At 51.2% G+C, this 13763-nt stretch overlaps 1 protein-coding gene across 1 annotated transcript; it reads left to right on the forward strand.

The window, feature by feature from the left end:
- The first annotated feature begins 440 nt into the window (after window positions 1-440).
- On the forward strand, window positions 441-13042 carry BATF3 (basic leucine zipper ATF-like transcription factor 3). Its single transcript, XM_072831127.1, has 3 exons — window positions 441-599; window positions 3599-3703; window positions 12571-13042. The coding sequence occupies exons 1-3, from the start codon at window positions 510-512 to the stop codon at window positions 12754-12756; spliced, it is 381 nt and encodes a 126-aa protein (XP_072687228.1). The 5' UTR covers window positions 441-509; the 3' UTR covers window positions 12757-13042.
- The last annotated feature ends 721 nt before the right edge of the window (window positions 13043-13763 follow it).

Consider the following 13763-nt stretch of genomic DNA (forward strand, 5'->3'; position numbering starts at 1 on the left):
GGAAACGCCGCCCCCTCCAGGCCGCCCACCTGGGTTTCTCAGCCCGAGTTCCCCGAGGGCTGCGACCCCCCGGCCGCCCGAGCGTCGTCTCCCGTGGCGGGGGCTTCGCGTTCCCTCCCGGGTTTCGGAGCCACCACGTGACTTCCACGAAGCGCGGGGGGCGGGGGGAGCCGCGGCCTGGGTGGGATCTGGGACCCCGAGGTGCGCGGGAGGGCGGGGAGCGGAGGAAACGGGGCGGGGGCGAGAGAGGGAGGGGCGGGCCGGCCGGGGTGGGGAAACCCGCGTGGCGCGGCGGCGGCGGCGGCGGCGGCGGCTGGGGGAGAGCGGGAAGCGCGCGGGCGGGGCGGGGCGGGGCGGGGCGCGGAGGCGGCAGGTGCGGGGGCGCGGGGATGCGGGCGCCCGGGGAGCGCCGGTAGGCAGCGCCCGCGTGCAGGGCGCGGCGGGCCCGCGGCCGCTCCTCCGCGAGGCTGCGCGGCGGGCGGGCGGGCCGGGCCGGAGGAGCGCCCGGCATGTCGCAAGTGCTCCCGGCGGCCGGCAGCGTCCTGCAGAGGAGCGTCGCGGCGCCCGGGAGCCAGCCGCAGCCGCAGCCGCAGCCGCAGGTAGTGGAGCCGGGGCTCGGGAGGCCCGCGGGGAGCGGGGAGCGGGGCGCGGGGCGCCGAGGGCACGCGGACGTGGGGCTGGGGTTCCGGGGTGCGGCGCGGCGGGGACCGGAGACCGCAGGGGGGGGCGCGGGGAGGGTCCCCAGCTCGCTCACGGGGCCCGCGGCGTCCGGACGGCGGCCCGGCTGCTGCGCCCCGGGAGGCGGGGAGGCGGGAGGGCGCAGACGGTCCACGCTTCCCCGCACGTGGGACCCGCGCTGCCCCGCCGTCGCCATCCCTGCGCGGCGCCCGCTGCCCCCGCCCCCCGCCGGCGCGCGTGGCCCTCCCTGGGCACCGGGGTGCGCGCAGGGGACGTTCGCGCCAAGGGGCAGCTCGTGTCCCTGCACTCCAGCATCTACCGTCCGAATGGGGAACCCGGGGCCCGTCGGCCTCAGGGTGCAGGGTGGGGGCCCTGAGTAGAGCGAAACCCCTCGGCCCACTTCAGCCCCGGTGGACCCTCGGCGGCACGTGCAGCTGCGTGCTCCGGAAACAGGCGAGCTGGCCCGCGGGGATGGCCAGCGGAGCACTTCCCATCCGGCTCATTATGCGCCCCCCCTTTCCATTTCGATGCCTGGCACATCGTGTCATCAGGTGACGCTAGAGAGTCACACATTTCTGAGTTTGGACCTCGGTTACTTTAGCACACACAGGCTGAGTGGCTCTGGGCATTTTGCTTGGCTTCTTTGAGTCTCAGTTTCCCCACCGGTTAAATGAATATAATAATAACCTCTCATGGTTTTTTTTTTTTTTTTTTATGGGGACTGATGAAGATATGCTTAATAATTTATGACTGTCTTAACACTTTGCTTCCCGCTTTTTGTTTTGCTTAAATGTTACTGCTGGGTTATCAGGTTGTGGCCACATGGATTGGTGGTAAATCCAGTTTTGAGTGTCCACTCTCAGAGGGCAGGATGTAGGTTGTTTTCTTGTGTCCTATGACTTTTTGATTGTGAACGAAGAGGCATGATTTGGTGACAAGCACTATGGGAGACTCAAAAACTAGCAACCTCTACAGAGGTTACTAAGGGCATACTCTGTCCTGGGAGCTTTAGGATAAAAATCTTATTTTATCCTATGCTAGTCCTAAGCATTAGGCCGTTAGAATGATTGCTGCAGAGATGACTGATCAGTTGTTCAGGGCATGCATCTCCAGTCCTAAACCAGTGCCTGGCACATGGCAGGTACTCAGCTAATACTTCTTGAAAGAATGAATGACTCGCATTTACAATAAATGAGAAAGTTGAGCATTCGGAAAAATTAACCCATTTCCCCCTGGCTATACTGACAGTAAGAGAAAAAACTGGGGGCTATGTATTTCTAAAGCTAAAGTTCTGTGCTGTACATCACATTTTATCCCTATGGTGTTCTGGTTATGTTAACCAAGACTTCTTTGCCTTTAAAAAACTACATTTTAACACCTTGTGCCAGTCCCTTAAGCATTACTTCCAGACCACATCCATTTGCTGTATTATTTTTATATATGTTATTTATTTGTCTCCTTCTATAGACTTACGTTCCTCCACATACTGAAAATTCCTTACCCATCAGAACTTGGGGAGAAGATATGTGCCTCTTCTATTTGGAATACAACACCAGGGATCCCTGGGTGGCGCAGCGCTTTGGCGCCTACCTTTGGCCCAGGGCGCGATCTTGGAGACCTGGGATCAAATCCCACGTCGAGCTCCCGGTGCATGGAGCCTGCTTCTCCCTCTGCCTGTCTCTGCCTCTCTCTCTCTCTCTCTCTGTGACTATTATAAGTAAATAAAAATTTAAAAAAAAGAATACAAGACCAGATAAAATAACTGAAATTACTCATTATTTCATATTATTAATATTTGCTTTCCATTAATATTAATACTTAAGTAGCTTTCCTGTATTTGTATCTTACTAACCTCTTGGTATTTATTTATTTATTTATTTATTTATTTATTTTTAAAGATTTTATTTATTTATTCATGAGAGAAGCAGAGATACAGGCAGAGGGAGAAGCAGGCTCCCCGCGGGAAGCCCGATGTCAGACTCGATCTCAGGACCCGGGATCACACCCTGAGCCAAAGGCAGACGTTCAACCACTGAGTCACCCAGGCATCCCGACCTCTTGCCTCTTAAACTATCTCTTTAAAACAGGATACCCCCTCCTCACCCCTTTGGTACCTTCTCACAGGATTCTGGAAAACAAATACTCTACTTCTCCATGTTTTTCTATGACTGAAATGTTTTTACCTTGGTAGGTACATTTTTTTTTTTAGCCTGCCTGTTTCAGAACACTTGAAAGATTCAACTAGGCTTGGTTAAATCTCATATAAAGCTGAGAGCTTTCAAGACACCTCATCAGTTTGCTTTCTGATTCACTCTGACCCGTGAAACAAAATGTCCATCATGCATTGTTCAAATGAGGTGGTGTTTAAGATCATTGGATGTGTTGGTAGAGTTGTGTGTTTGCAGTTAGTTATAAGCGTAATATTTGCACGCGGCATCAAAAGTACCTGTTTGTGTGTGGTGGCATAAGTCCTGGCACACAGCAAGTTCCAGATAGCACATGCCTTCTGCCTTCCTTGTTCTCAGATGGACGTTGACACCGCACCTCTTCCAGGCACACACCCTGTGGGGTAGAGGTTTATGAACGTTGGTTTGGAGTCCAACAGACCTGAGTTCCACTTCCCATTTACCCACTTACAAGCTGTGATACCTGGGCAAGTTCCTTACCCTCTCTGAGTTTCTTATCCTCATCTTTTAAATGGCAGTCACACCACACATTTCTGAGGGTGCTCATGGGTATTAACACGTAAGGCCAGCCCAACACGTGGGGAGTGCTCCTGAACTGCTGTCCCTCCCATGAAGAAACAAGCGCTGGCCCTGATTGCAAATAAAATAGTGAAGCCAAGCGATGCTGAGGAAAGAGGGCAGAAGAGGGTCAAGGAAGGGGCCAGACAATGCACCTAACCAGACGTTTCCCCCAGAGTCCCGAGGATGATGATCGGAAGGTCCGAAGGAGAGAAAAAAACAGAGTTGCTGCTCAGAGAAGTCGGAAGAAGCAGACCCAGAAGGCTGACAAACTCCACGAGGTGAGCCTGTGGTTGGGGCAGAGCCACATGAGGGCCCCCCCGGAGAGGAGCCATCCTCCGCTCTCGCACCGTGGTGGCGGCCCCAAGGTCATGTCCTGGTCGCCACCAATTTGGACACTCACATCTCATTTCACTGTGTCCTTCCAGCCCAGTGTTGGGATTCTTCACTCACTGACATCTTTCTCCCTCATCCAGTGGTTGTTTCTCACTCTCAAGTTCCTTTTGTAAGTCAAAACAGAATAAAACAAAACCTCCTCTCCATCTCAATTCTTTTTCAAGCTACTGCCCCATTGATTTTCTTTCCTTCCTCCCTTTCCAACTCCTTCAAGAGATCCTGCTGTTTCCACTGGCCTCAGTGCCGTTTACTCCCCGGTCCTCTCTGCTGGCCTCTCTGCTGCCCTTCCCCACCCATGCACGTATGCATGCACCCATACCCACGAACACACACGTGCACCCACGTACACACACACCTATGCATGCAACCCACATGTACATGTACATACCCCCCACATACACGTGTGTGCACATGGCACACAGCCATGCACACATCCACATGTACACTCACATACCCACACATGCACATGTGCACAGCCATGCACATACACCCACACACGTACACGTGCAGGCACACACATGCACACACACGTACATGACCATACGTGAGTACACATGTGCGCACACACACCCCCTTCCTATGGAAGCTGCTCCTGCAGAGGTCGCTAGTGCCCTGGCACTGTCTGGTCCAGGGGCTTCTTTCTAGGCTCATCAGCCATCACATCACTTTGCTGAAACATTCGACACCACTGACCCTCCCCTTCCTGAGACGTTCTTTCAAGGTCTTCAGCTTCTAAAAGACCACATTTCTCGCTTGTCCCTTTTAACCAACACACCAAACTTCTCAGTTTCTTTTGCTACCTTCTTCCTCTGTCAGTTTTCTGCAATGTTGGTGTTGACCAGGCATTCAGACTCTGCCCTTTAGCCTTTCCACCCTGGAAGATTTGATCTATGAACCTGTTCTCTCAGCATTAGCTCCCCACATTGATTACTCCATGCAAGACCTCCATTCCGGGGCCTTCACCCCATATCTCCAGCGTCTGCTTAGATGTTGCCAAATGGGTCTGCTGCAGGCTGCTTGGATGCAGCATGGTGGTGATATGTGTTTCTTCTGAGACTCTTTCTTCTGTCTTCACACTGAGTTAATGGAGCTCGCCCCCTTTCTCATCACCCACATCAGGAACCTGGGATTTATCCTAAACTCTTCCAATTTCTTCTACCCTTATGCATAATCCCACAAAATCTCAAAGCCAGGACATGGGAACTGCTTCATATCAGGAACTGGCCTCAGAGGCGCCCAAGGATCTGTGCCAAGAATGAGCGACAGTTCTGAACTCTCATCTTTACACAGGATGGGTGCAAGTAATTGAGGACTTAAGTTTAGCACTTCCCTGCTTGCTGTCTTGGCATAGCTTGTCTCAGCTTGTTCTGGGGGTGTTGACAGCATAGCAGGCACTGAGGTATTACAAGGGGGAACAACAATCTCTGAAAACCCTTTCCTAATAAACTGAGAACTGGTTTAGGATGCACATTGATCCACTGATAGAAATTCAACAGTGGGCATAATTCATAAACATCAGCCTCTTTCCTTGGAAGTAGGGAGACTGGGCCCTAAAAAAGAGATAAGTGATGCACTACACTTAATTTCAGTAATTCACACAAATACTGTGGTGATGGCCAGAGAAGGTCCTTCCCAGCCTGTATTGGTCCGGTAAACTTTCCCTAGAAGAGTTGGAATGTCCTTTGCTTCCTTTCTTCCTTCTCCTTGATCCTGAAGCAGTCCGGGTTTTAGCCTCATGTTACTAAAAAATCCCAGAGGGCACTTGTGGCTCAGTTAGCACTTGGCCCTGCGTTCAGACCCCGTCTGCCCTTCCCCTCAGGAAGCTTCTCATCGAAGCCAGGTGCATTAATATAAGAAAACACTAGGGGACACTCAGTTGTAAGTCCGAAGTGATTATGTGTGTAGTGGTGGCTAAATGACATAGATAACACACATGTGTTATCCATAACACACACGTGTTCCTTCCATGGAGTGAGGGCGAGTAGATTCATTCCACTAATATTTGTTAGCACCACTGTAGGCAGGGCCTTGCTGCTGGATCACAAAGAGAGGGAGTAAGCTCTCATTCCTATTATTGGAAGCATAAGAGTTTTTGAGGCAAGTATATGGTCTCCTATGAACTCTAATGAATTCTGACCAATTTGGTGGCTTAAAACAATGCAGGTTTATTATCTTACAATTTTGGAAGTCAGTTGTCTGGAATGGGTCTCATGGGGCTAAAATCAGGGTGTCAGGAGGGCTGCATTCCTTTCAGAGGCTCCGGAGAATAATCAGTTTCCTTGCCTTTTCTGGCTTCTAGAGGCTTCTGTGTTCCCTGGCGTGTGGTCCCCTTTCCATCTTCAAAGCCAGCACTGGCTAGTTAAGCCTTTGTCAAGCTGCACTACTCTGACATTGTTCCATTGTCACATCTCCTTTGACTCTTGACTTCTTCTTTCACTTTTTTTTTTAAAAAGATTTTATTTATTCATTCATGAGAGACACACAGAGAGAGGCAGAGGGAGAAGCAAGCTCCATACAGGGAGCCCTATGTGGGACTCTATCCCGGGACTCCGGGATCATGCCCTGAGCCCAAGCAGACCCCCAACCACTGGACCACCCAGCTGTCTTCTTTCACTTGTAAGGACCCTTGTGATTACATTGGGTTCATCCACATGATCCAGGATAATCTCCCCACGTTCAGATTCTTAACTTAATCACATCTGCAAGTTTTTTTGTTTGTTTGTTTTTGCCACATAAGGTAGCATATTCACAGGTTCCAGAGGTTGGATGTAGACATCTTTGGGAAGCCCTTACTCTGCCTACATAAGAAGGTAGCAGAAATACTACAGTGTCAAAAAAAGATGAGTTTCTCTCAGTATCTGTCATTGTTGGATTTGATACCCAAATGAGCCAGATGCCTGGGGAAGTTAGGGGTAGCACCACATTTACTCCTGCCTCATTCCTCTTAGAACTGTGGTAGGGGACCCTTCTGTAGGGTTCCTAGCTTCTCTTGGGGTCCATACACTGTGTCACATGACCAATTATGCCAGGTGCTCTTTTGGGAAATGGGGCTAATTGATCTGAAACCCAGTCCCTCCATGGGAGAACATTCCCTTCTCTGCCTCGATGGAGCCAGAAGAGTATATCAAGTTTACCCACCACTGACCGATCACCTTGTCAAGGCCAATCTTTTTTTTTTTTTTTTTTTTGTCAAGGCCAATCTTGAAGAAACACAGCTTCAAGGAGGCCAGGACAGTGACTCCATCCATATATAGACCCCAAAGCTGTAGTCCACACTTTTCCGGTCACTAGCTACATACTAGTGTTATTGGTCACATGGAGGTGTGGGGGCGCAGGTGGCTGGTTCAGGAAAATGGAAATGCAGCCCAGTCCTACTGTAGAAGGGGAATGTCCTCTCTGGACCCAAGGGTAGCACATGAATAATAGCTCTGCTGTTTTTTGTTTCATTTTGTTTTGTTTTAAATATTTTTTTATTTATTCATGAGAGACACAGAGAGAGGCAGAGGGAGAAGCAGTCTCCTCGCAGGGAGCCTGATGTGGGACTCGATCCCGGATCCTGGGATCACACCCTGAGTGGAAGGCAGATGCTCAACTGCTGAGCCACCCAGGCGTCCCAATAGCTCTGCTGTTAATTCCTCATCTCTTTCCAGGGAGGGCATCACAGTAATGGGGATCTATGTTCTGCAGGGTTAACGTAGGAAAAAAAGTAAATATAGTTTAAAAAAAAAAGTATTTTTTTTAAACTTTGAAAAAAAATCTACGTATTGAGGGTGGAGTGTCAGGTTTAAAAATGTGAATAGTTTTACTGTGCTCCAGTGAGTGACCCTAGCATGCTGCTCTGGGTCCTTGGAGAAAAGCCCTTCAGGCCCCCTCGGGTTCCAGGCCACATCAAGGATGGGGAAAGTGAGAGCCACACACAGGTCTCAGATACCTCCTCAAAGCTGGGTTCAGGCCCGCTCTCTAGGAGACACTAACAGGTGCAGAAAGCTTCCTCCCAGTAGCCATGGCTGCCTGCCAGTCCCTGGGGAGATTAGCCTATGAAAAGGGCTTTAGGGCTGCCTGGGTGGCTCAGCGGTTTAGCGCCCCCTTCAGCCCAGGGTGTGATCCTGGAGTCCCGGGATCGAGTCCCACGTCGGACTCCCTGTGTGGAGCCTGCTTCTCCCTCTGCCTATGTCTCTGCCTCTCTCTCTCTCTCTCTCTCTCTCTCATGAATAAATAAATAAAATCTTTTAAAAAAGAGAAAAAGCAAAGGGCTTTACTCAGCCCATGGTCTGTCCCATCCTGTGGAGCAGCTGTTGCTGCATATCTCAGAGTAACTCCAGGTCTCTATTTGTCTTTCTCGAGTACCACAGAGGGGACTATTTAGGGCTTGTTTAGAATTCCCACCATTCTGTCCTGCCCACCTCGTCCATTCACCTTGAGCCTCTCCTACCTCTCCCACCCTGAGAAACCTCCTCCAGTCCCAGCTCCTAGAAGCTTCTGGGCCACCCTCACCCTCCTCCCAATTCTCCATCTCGGTTGTTGGGGGCGGGGAGGGACAGTCCGGCACTGGGCAGGCCGTGCCCGAGAGGTTGGGGCCACTCTTCGGTGTGAGTTTTCCCCTCGGGGAGGTGATTGCTGGAAGCCCGACCGTGGTGCCGAGAAGCTGTTCCTAATGTGCGTCTGTGTACCTCAGCGCTCACTGTGGCTTTTCAAATCATCCTGTCAAGGCGCCTACACCTCTTATGGGGATTTCAGCCCCTATTCATCTCTGAACACTAGGCACACGCCTGAGTCCACATCCACAAATAGGGACCCGAGTGAACAGTCCAGCTTTCTACAAGAGGCTGAAAGGTGTCTCAGAAGTGGGTCAGACAGGTTCGAGCCGGGCACCCCAAGGTGTAAGACTGAGAAAGAACGTTGAGTCAGAAAAGGAAGGCAGCGATGCCATCCTCAGGAACCCTAAATGTCACCAACTGACGGATTTCTTGGGCAGTTTGGTTGTGGTCTGTGTTGTCACAGTTTCTTCAGATGTTACATATTCTAAGAGAACGCTTCATTCGTGTCGTCCTCCCTTGGTTCAGAAACTGATGATGACACCCAATTTCTAGAGCCCTCCCGGATGACACAATTTTTCTGCTGGGAAGGACAGCAGCTTCGGGCTTGGGAAGAGGCTTATTGTAAAATCCTGAGCGCCGACAGCCCTTTGCTGCTGGTAACCACCACGGGGAAATTTGGGGCCAGGCACTGCCAAGTGAAAGCAGAATTGCTTCCTTGGTCAGGGGTTGCCATTGACCTTGAAATCAGGTTCCAAGTCTGCATGACCTTGGAAAAGTCACCGCGCCGCTCAGAGTTTCACTTTCTTCTCTTGTGAAAGGGGTCTGTGTGTGGCTGTGCCCTCCTGATGGCCTTTCCCGCCCCCTCATTTCCTTTCTGCCTTTGCTTTCATCTCTGGTCCCTGGTACCCACATCAGCTTGTGTGCAGATGTGTCATCCTGGATCCTGGATACCCCCAGACAGCCCCTTATTCCCCAATCAGCCTCTTAGACACCCAAGCCAGGCTTTCTTAGCTTCGGCACTATTGACATTTGGGGCCAGATAATTCCTTGTTTGGGGAGAGGGCCGTCCTGTGCTGTGTAGGATGTTGAGCAGCCTCCCTGGCCTCTACCCACTCAATGCAGTAGGATCGACAGTTGTGACAACCTAGCTGTCCCTGGACAGTGCACATGTCCCCTGGGGACTGCCAGATTTGCTCCAGATGAGAATCGCCCAGACAGCTTAATTTCTGAGGCCAAACTGGGCTATGCAATGATTTTACCACCACCAGGTCTCTGCGGGTGACCATGTCCTGGCTAATGCCAGGGGAGGCAGCAAACCTCCAAACCTCATGGGGCCAAAGATGTGAAAATCAGCAAGATTTGAGCTAAACTGATCATATCTTTGGAAAAAAACAACAACAACAACAAAGGGCCTCATGTTCTTACTTATTTTTCTTGGGTGTCAAGCCCAGGTACCTGTGTCCCCTCAGCTCCATTCCATCTGCCCCAGCGCCTCCTTTTGTTTTTGTTGAGCTGTTCTCACCTGAAGATCTTGACTACTTCTCTGGTTTTTATTCCCTCAGCTCAATGAAAGTCCTTTAGCAGGTTTATGAGTAAAAGTCCAATCCCAGAAGAGAAAGTCCCTGCAGAGAAGGCAGATGAGGGGCCTGTTGGGCTGGGGCTCGGGGGAAGCAGTGGTCCCTCAGGAAGACTTTAAGCAGCGTGGCCCCTCATGGCTTCCAGAGATAAAGCTCCGAAGCTCACAGCATCCTGCCACAAAATTCAATAAATCCAGAAGGGCAGTTTGAAATATTTTGCCACAAAAAGAGACTTTCCTGTTTTTTTGGAATCTAGTTAAAATGTTAGCTCATTGGAACCATTGGTATCTATTCTCCATTTTATTTGGAGGTGAAGAACATTTCCAGCTGCGTGTATGTGTGCGTACACGCACATGCATGTGTGTACACGTGCCCCACAGAGCTGCAGCCTGTCACCCCCCTGCTGCATGCAGGCTTCCCGAGATGACTATCCGTGTCTTCCCATCTGCACTCTCCCTCGCCCACGGAGGGCTTGTTGCTGCGCCGTAGATGGAATTTGGCCTTCAGAACTAGAGCTTGTCTGAGACCAGAGGAGAGTGTGAGGAGTTGGGGCTGGCAGGAGAGCTGAAGGCAGAATGGGGCCTGTGCGCTAGTGAAGCCAGACTGACCCTGGACAGCCTGCAGGGAAAAGGGGTGCGGCTTGCTGCCTTGGAGAGTATTCCAGACCACCCTGAGGGCCCACCTGGGGAAGACTCAGATGGCCTCTGTGTGCAGTCCCTCTGGTGCCTAGAGCTGGGGAGGGAAGGAAGTGGGTGAGAGAAGGAGCCAGAGGAGTCACTGGGCAGTGGCCCAATAGGTAGCTACAGGAAAGGGTAGCAGAGGCTCCTAGCTGCTATACATTTCTGATCTTTGGGGCGTGCTCTTACTTAGTATGAGTAAGATTGAATATAATACATGATTGAATAGAACACATAATGAGGGATGCAGTTTCATTAGGTGCTGTGGCCAGGGAAGCCGTCCTGGAGGTGATGGGCTTGAGTTGGGCTCACACAGAAAAGGAGGAAGGTGTAGTCCAGTGGAGCAGGACAGCATTTGCAAAGAGGCAGAGTTGAGAATTTGTGTGTGCCATAGAGGCCTGTAAAAAAAATCAGACTTTTAAAAGTTATTTATTAAAATTTACTAGCAAGAGACAAGATGTGATGGATAATAGTAAGATTGGGTCCCCACCTCAGGAAATGCACGGTAAACAAAATTGCAGCAAGATTTAAATAAGATTGTCAGGCTTGAGATGATCTCTCTTGGCATGCCCTAGAGCTCTGCCATTGGTCAAGTGTTGTAGAACTTACCAGTGACTTGGAGGAACAAAAGGGAAGACCTACTTATCAAGTTAATGGGCAGCTTATAGCTGTGTAGTATCACGATCCATGAGCTGCGTAGTGTCATGATCCATGAGCTGACACATTAAGATTCAGAAAGATTTTGCTAGGCTGGAAGGGTGGACAGGGTGAAAGTCAAGAGAAATGGATGTAGAACCTACCCTTCATCTCTAGAACATCAGTCATCGTCCAAATTTAGACGAGAGAAGCAGCAGAAGCAGACAGAGCTTGCACTTCTCTGCAAGCTTAGGGAGAATCCCCAGAGTGTGGTGGCTGCAGACTGGGGTCCAACCCTGGAGCAGGCCACCTCCATGCATACCCCTGGCATGAACAAGCCGTCCCCAGAATCATGCACTGCATTCTGGGAATGACCCTTTTTCAGAGATCCTGGCAGACTAGAGTGTGGCTCAGGATGACCTCCAGGAGGGCAGGAGGGCCAAAAGTCCCAAAACCCAAGGAACTCAGGAGACCTGAGACAGTTGAGCTCAGAGCATACCTAAGGGGAAGTGGTATGTGGCTGTCTCCTAATATTTCAAGAACTAAGAACTACGATGTTGAAGAAGTATTGAATTTACTCTGTGTGGTTCCCTAAGGTGGAACCAAGCCCAATAGGTGGGTTTGAAGGAGAGAGAGAGAGATTTTGTATCAGTGCAAAGAGCAGCTTTCTAATAGAGCCGCCCAGAAATGGCAGGGACTGTCCTTTGAAGAAGAAAGTGCCCAGCACAGGTTGGATGTCTGGTTTCTGCATTGTGTGGGTTGGGCTGAGGGGGTCTCTCTGAGCCCCTCCAGGTCTACGCCTCTGCAGACTCTGATATAGTAGAGACTTCAAGGATGAGCGTTGGGGCGAAGCCAAGGCAAGGGATATTTTCATCCATTTACTCATGCAGTCGGCAAACCTGTATTAGGTTCTGGGCACTGTTCTGGGTGCTGAGGCCACAGCAGTGACCCCAACGGAGATCGGAGATCGTCAGAAAGCAGCTCAGCAGCTGGGGGAGGGGAGGGGAGTTGCGCAGGAACTTTCAGGAGTGACACAGTTCTCTTGACCAACGTTAACATTTGCCCAAACTCACTGAATTACACCCTTAAGACAGGTGTATTTTGCTTGCTGAAAATCATATCTTCATAAAGTCGATTCAAAAAGCAAAGCCTGCCCTCCCTCTCATCGTGGTGGGAGGAGAGAAATGATAAGCAAGGGAACAAACGAGCAGGGGTGGTGGCAGGGGGCGCAGTTGGCGGGAAGGCTGACCTGGGGAGGAGGTGGGCACGCCGGGAGGGAATGTGGTTGCAGAAGGCACCCCACTCCTTCTGTGTCCCTGTCCAGGAGTATGAGTGCCTGGAGCAAGAGAACACCGTGCTGCGGAGAGAGATTGGGAAGCTGACGGAGGAGCTGAAGCACCTGAGCGAGGCGCTGAAGGAGCACGAGAAGACGTGCCCACTGCTGCTGTGCCCCATGAACTTTATGCCGGTGCCACGGCCGGACCCTGTGGCCGGCTGCCTGCCCCGGTGAAGCCCAAGCACCGTCCTCCTCTGCCGAGGGAGGTAGCCTTGGTCTTTTTCACACCTGGGAGGAGGAGGGCTCCCTCCGTGGCTGGGTCCAGGGGGACCTGCGGCCGGGTCACCGCCTCGGAGCTCCTGGCTGTGTCCCCAGCAGACGCCTTGCAGGGCCCTGAGTGGATCCGGGCAGGGAGGCCACCCTCAGGAGTCACCTCCGCCCACTTTGGCAGCTAGTAGGTTCCAGTTGTGCAGAATTATCTCCTCTAGAATTTGGATAATAAAGATGGTTATGATCTCTCCTTTTGCCAAGTTCTTGGAATTTAAAAATACAATATATCTCCTGGTCCCAGAGGAGGGCACCTTCTATCTCTTAAGGCTGTTTGGTGGCCCTGGGTCTTGCTTTCCCTTCCTGGTCATCTTCCCCATGGCTGTAACTGTGCTCAGTGCAGGGGGCACCTTTGGGGGTGCCAAAGCCGGTGGGACTTCTTGACACCCCCGCTGGGTCAGCAAGGGATGGTCATGCTGGGCATGACTCGTGCTTGTCTTCTGCTTTGGGTAGCCTTCCATCTTGGTCAGCACCCCCACCCATGCTGGACCGTCATAGAAAATGTTCTATCCCAGGCTGGTTTTCCTGTCTGCTCTCCTGGATCACCTCCCCATTCCATTCCAAGTGGCACAGGATCAGAAGACAGTTTTACTTTAGATTAGTCTGAATCACAATGCAATGGGGGAAATCTGTCCCCTAGTTTAAAAAAACAAATATTTTGGCAGATGAGGAGAGCAATTTCCTTTCAAAAGTCCCGTCTAACTATTATTTCAGGAAAAGCAGAACCAAGACAAATTGAAGGTGGCCCCAGCGAGAAAAGCAAAATGGTAGAGGACTCCCCATCCTCTTCCAATTCTCTTTTTCCGTGGACCAAGGGACTTGTGGAGGGCGGAGCCATGTCATCATAAAGGGCACAAGAAATGGGAACAAAGGAAAATGCTTGGTTGTAAATGTAGATGGTTGAAAAAGAAGAA

This window comes from Canis lupus, chromosome 6 (genome assembly GCF_048164855.1).
Source record: "Canis lupus baileyi chromosome 6, mCanLup2.hap1, whole genome shotgun sequence".
In the NCBI taxonomy this organism is placed as follows: Eukaryota; Metazoa; Chordata; class Mammalia; order Carnivora; family Canidae; genus Canis; species Canis lupus.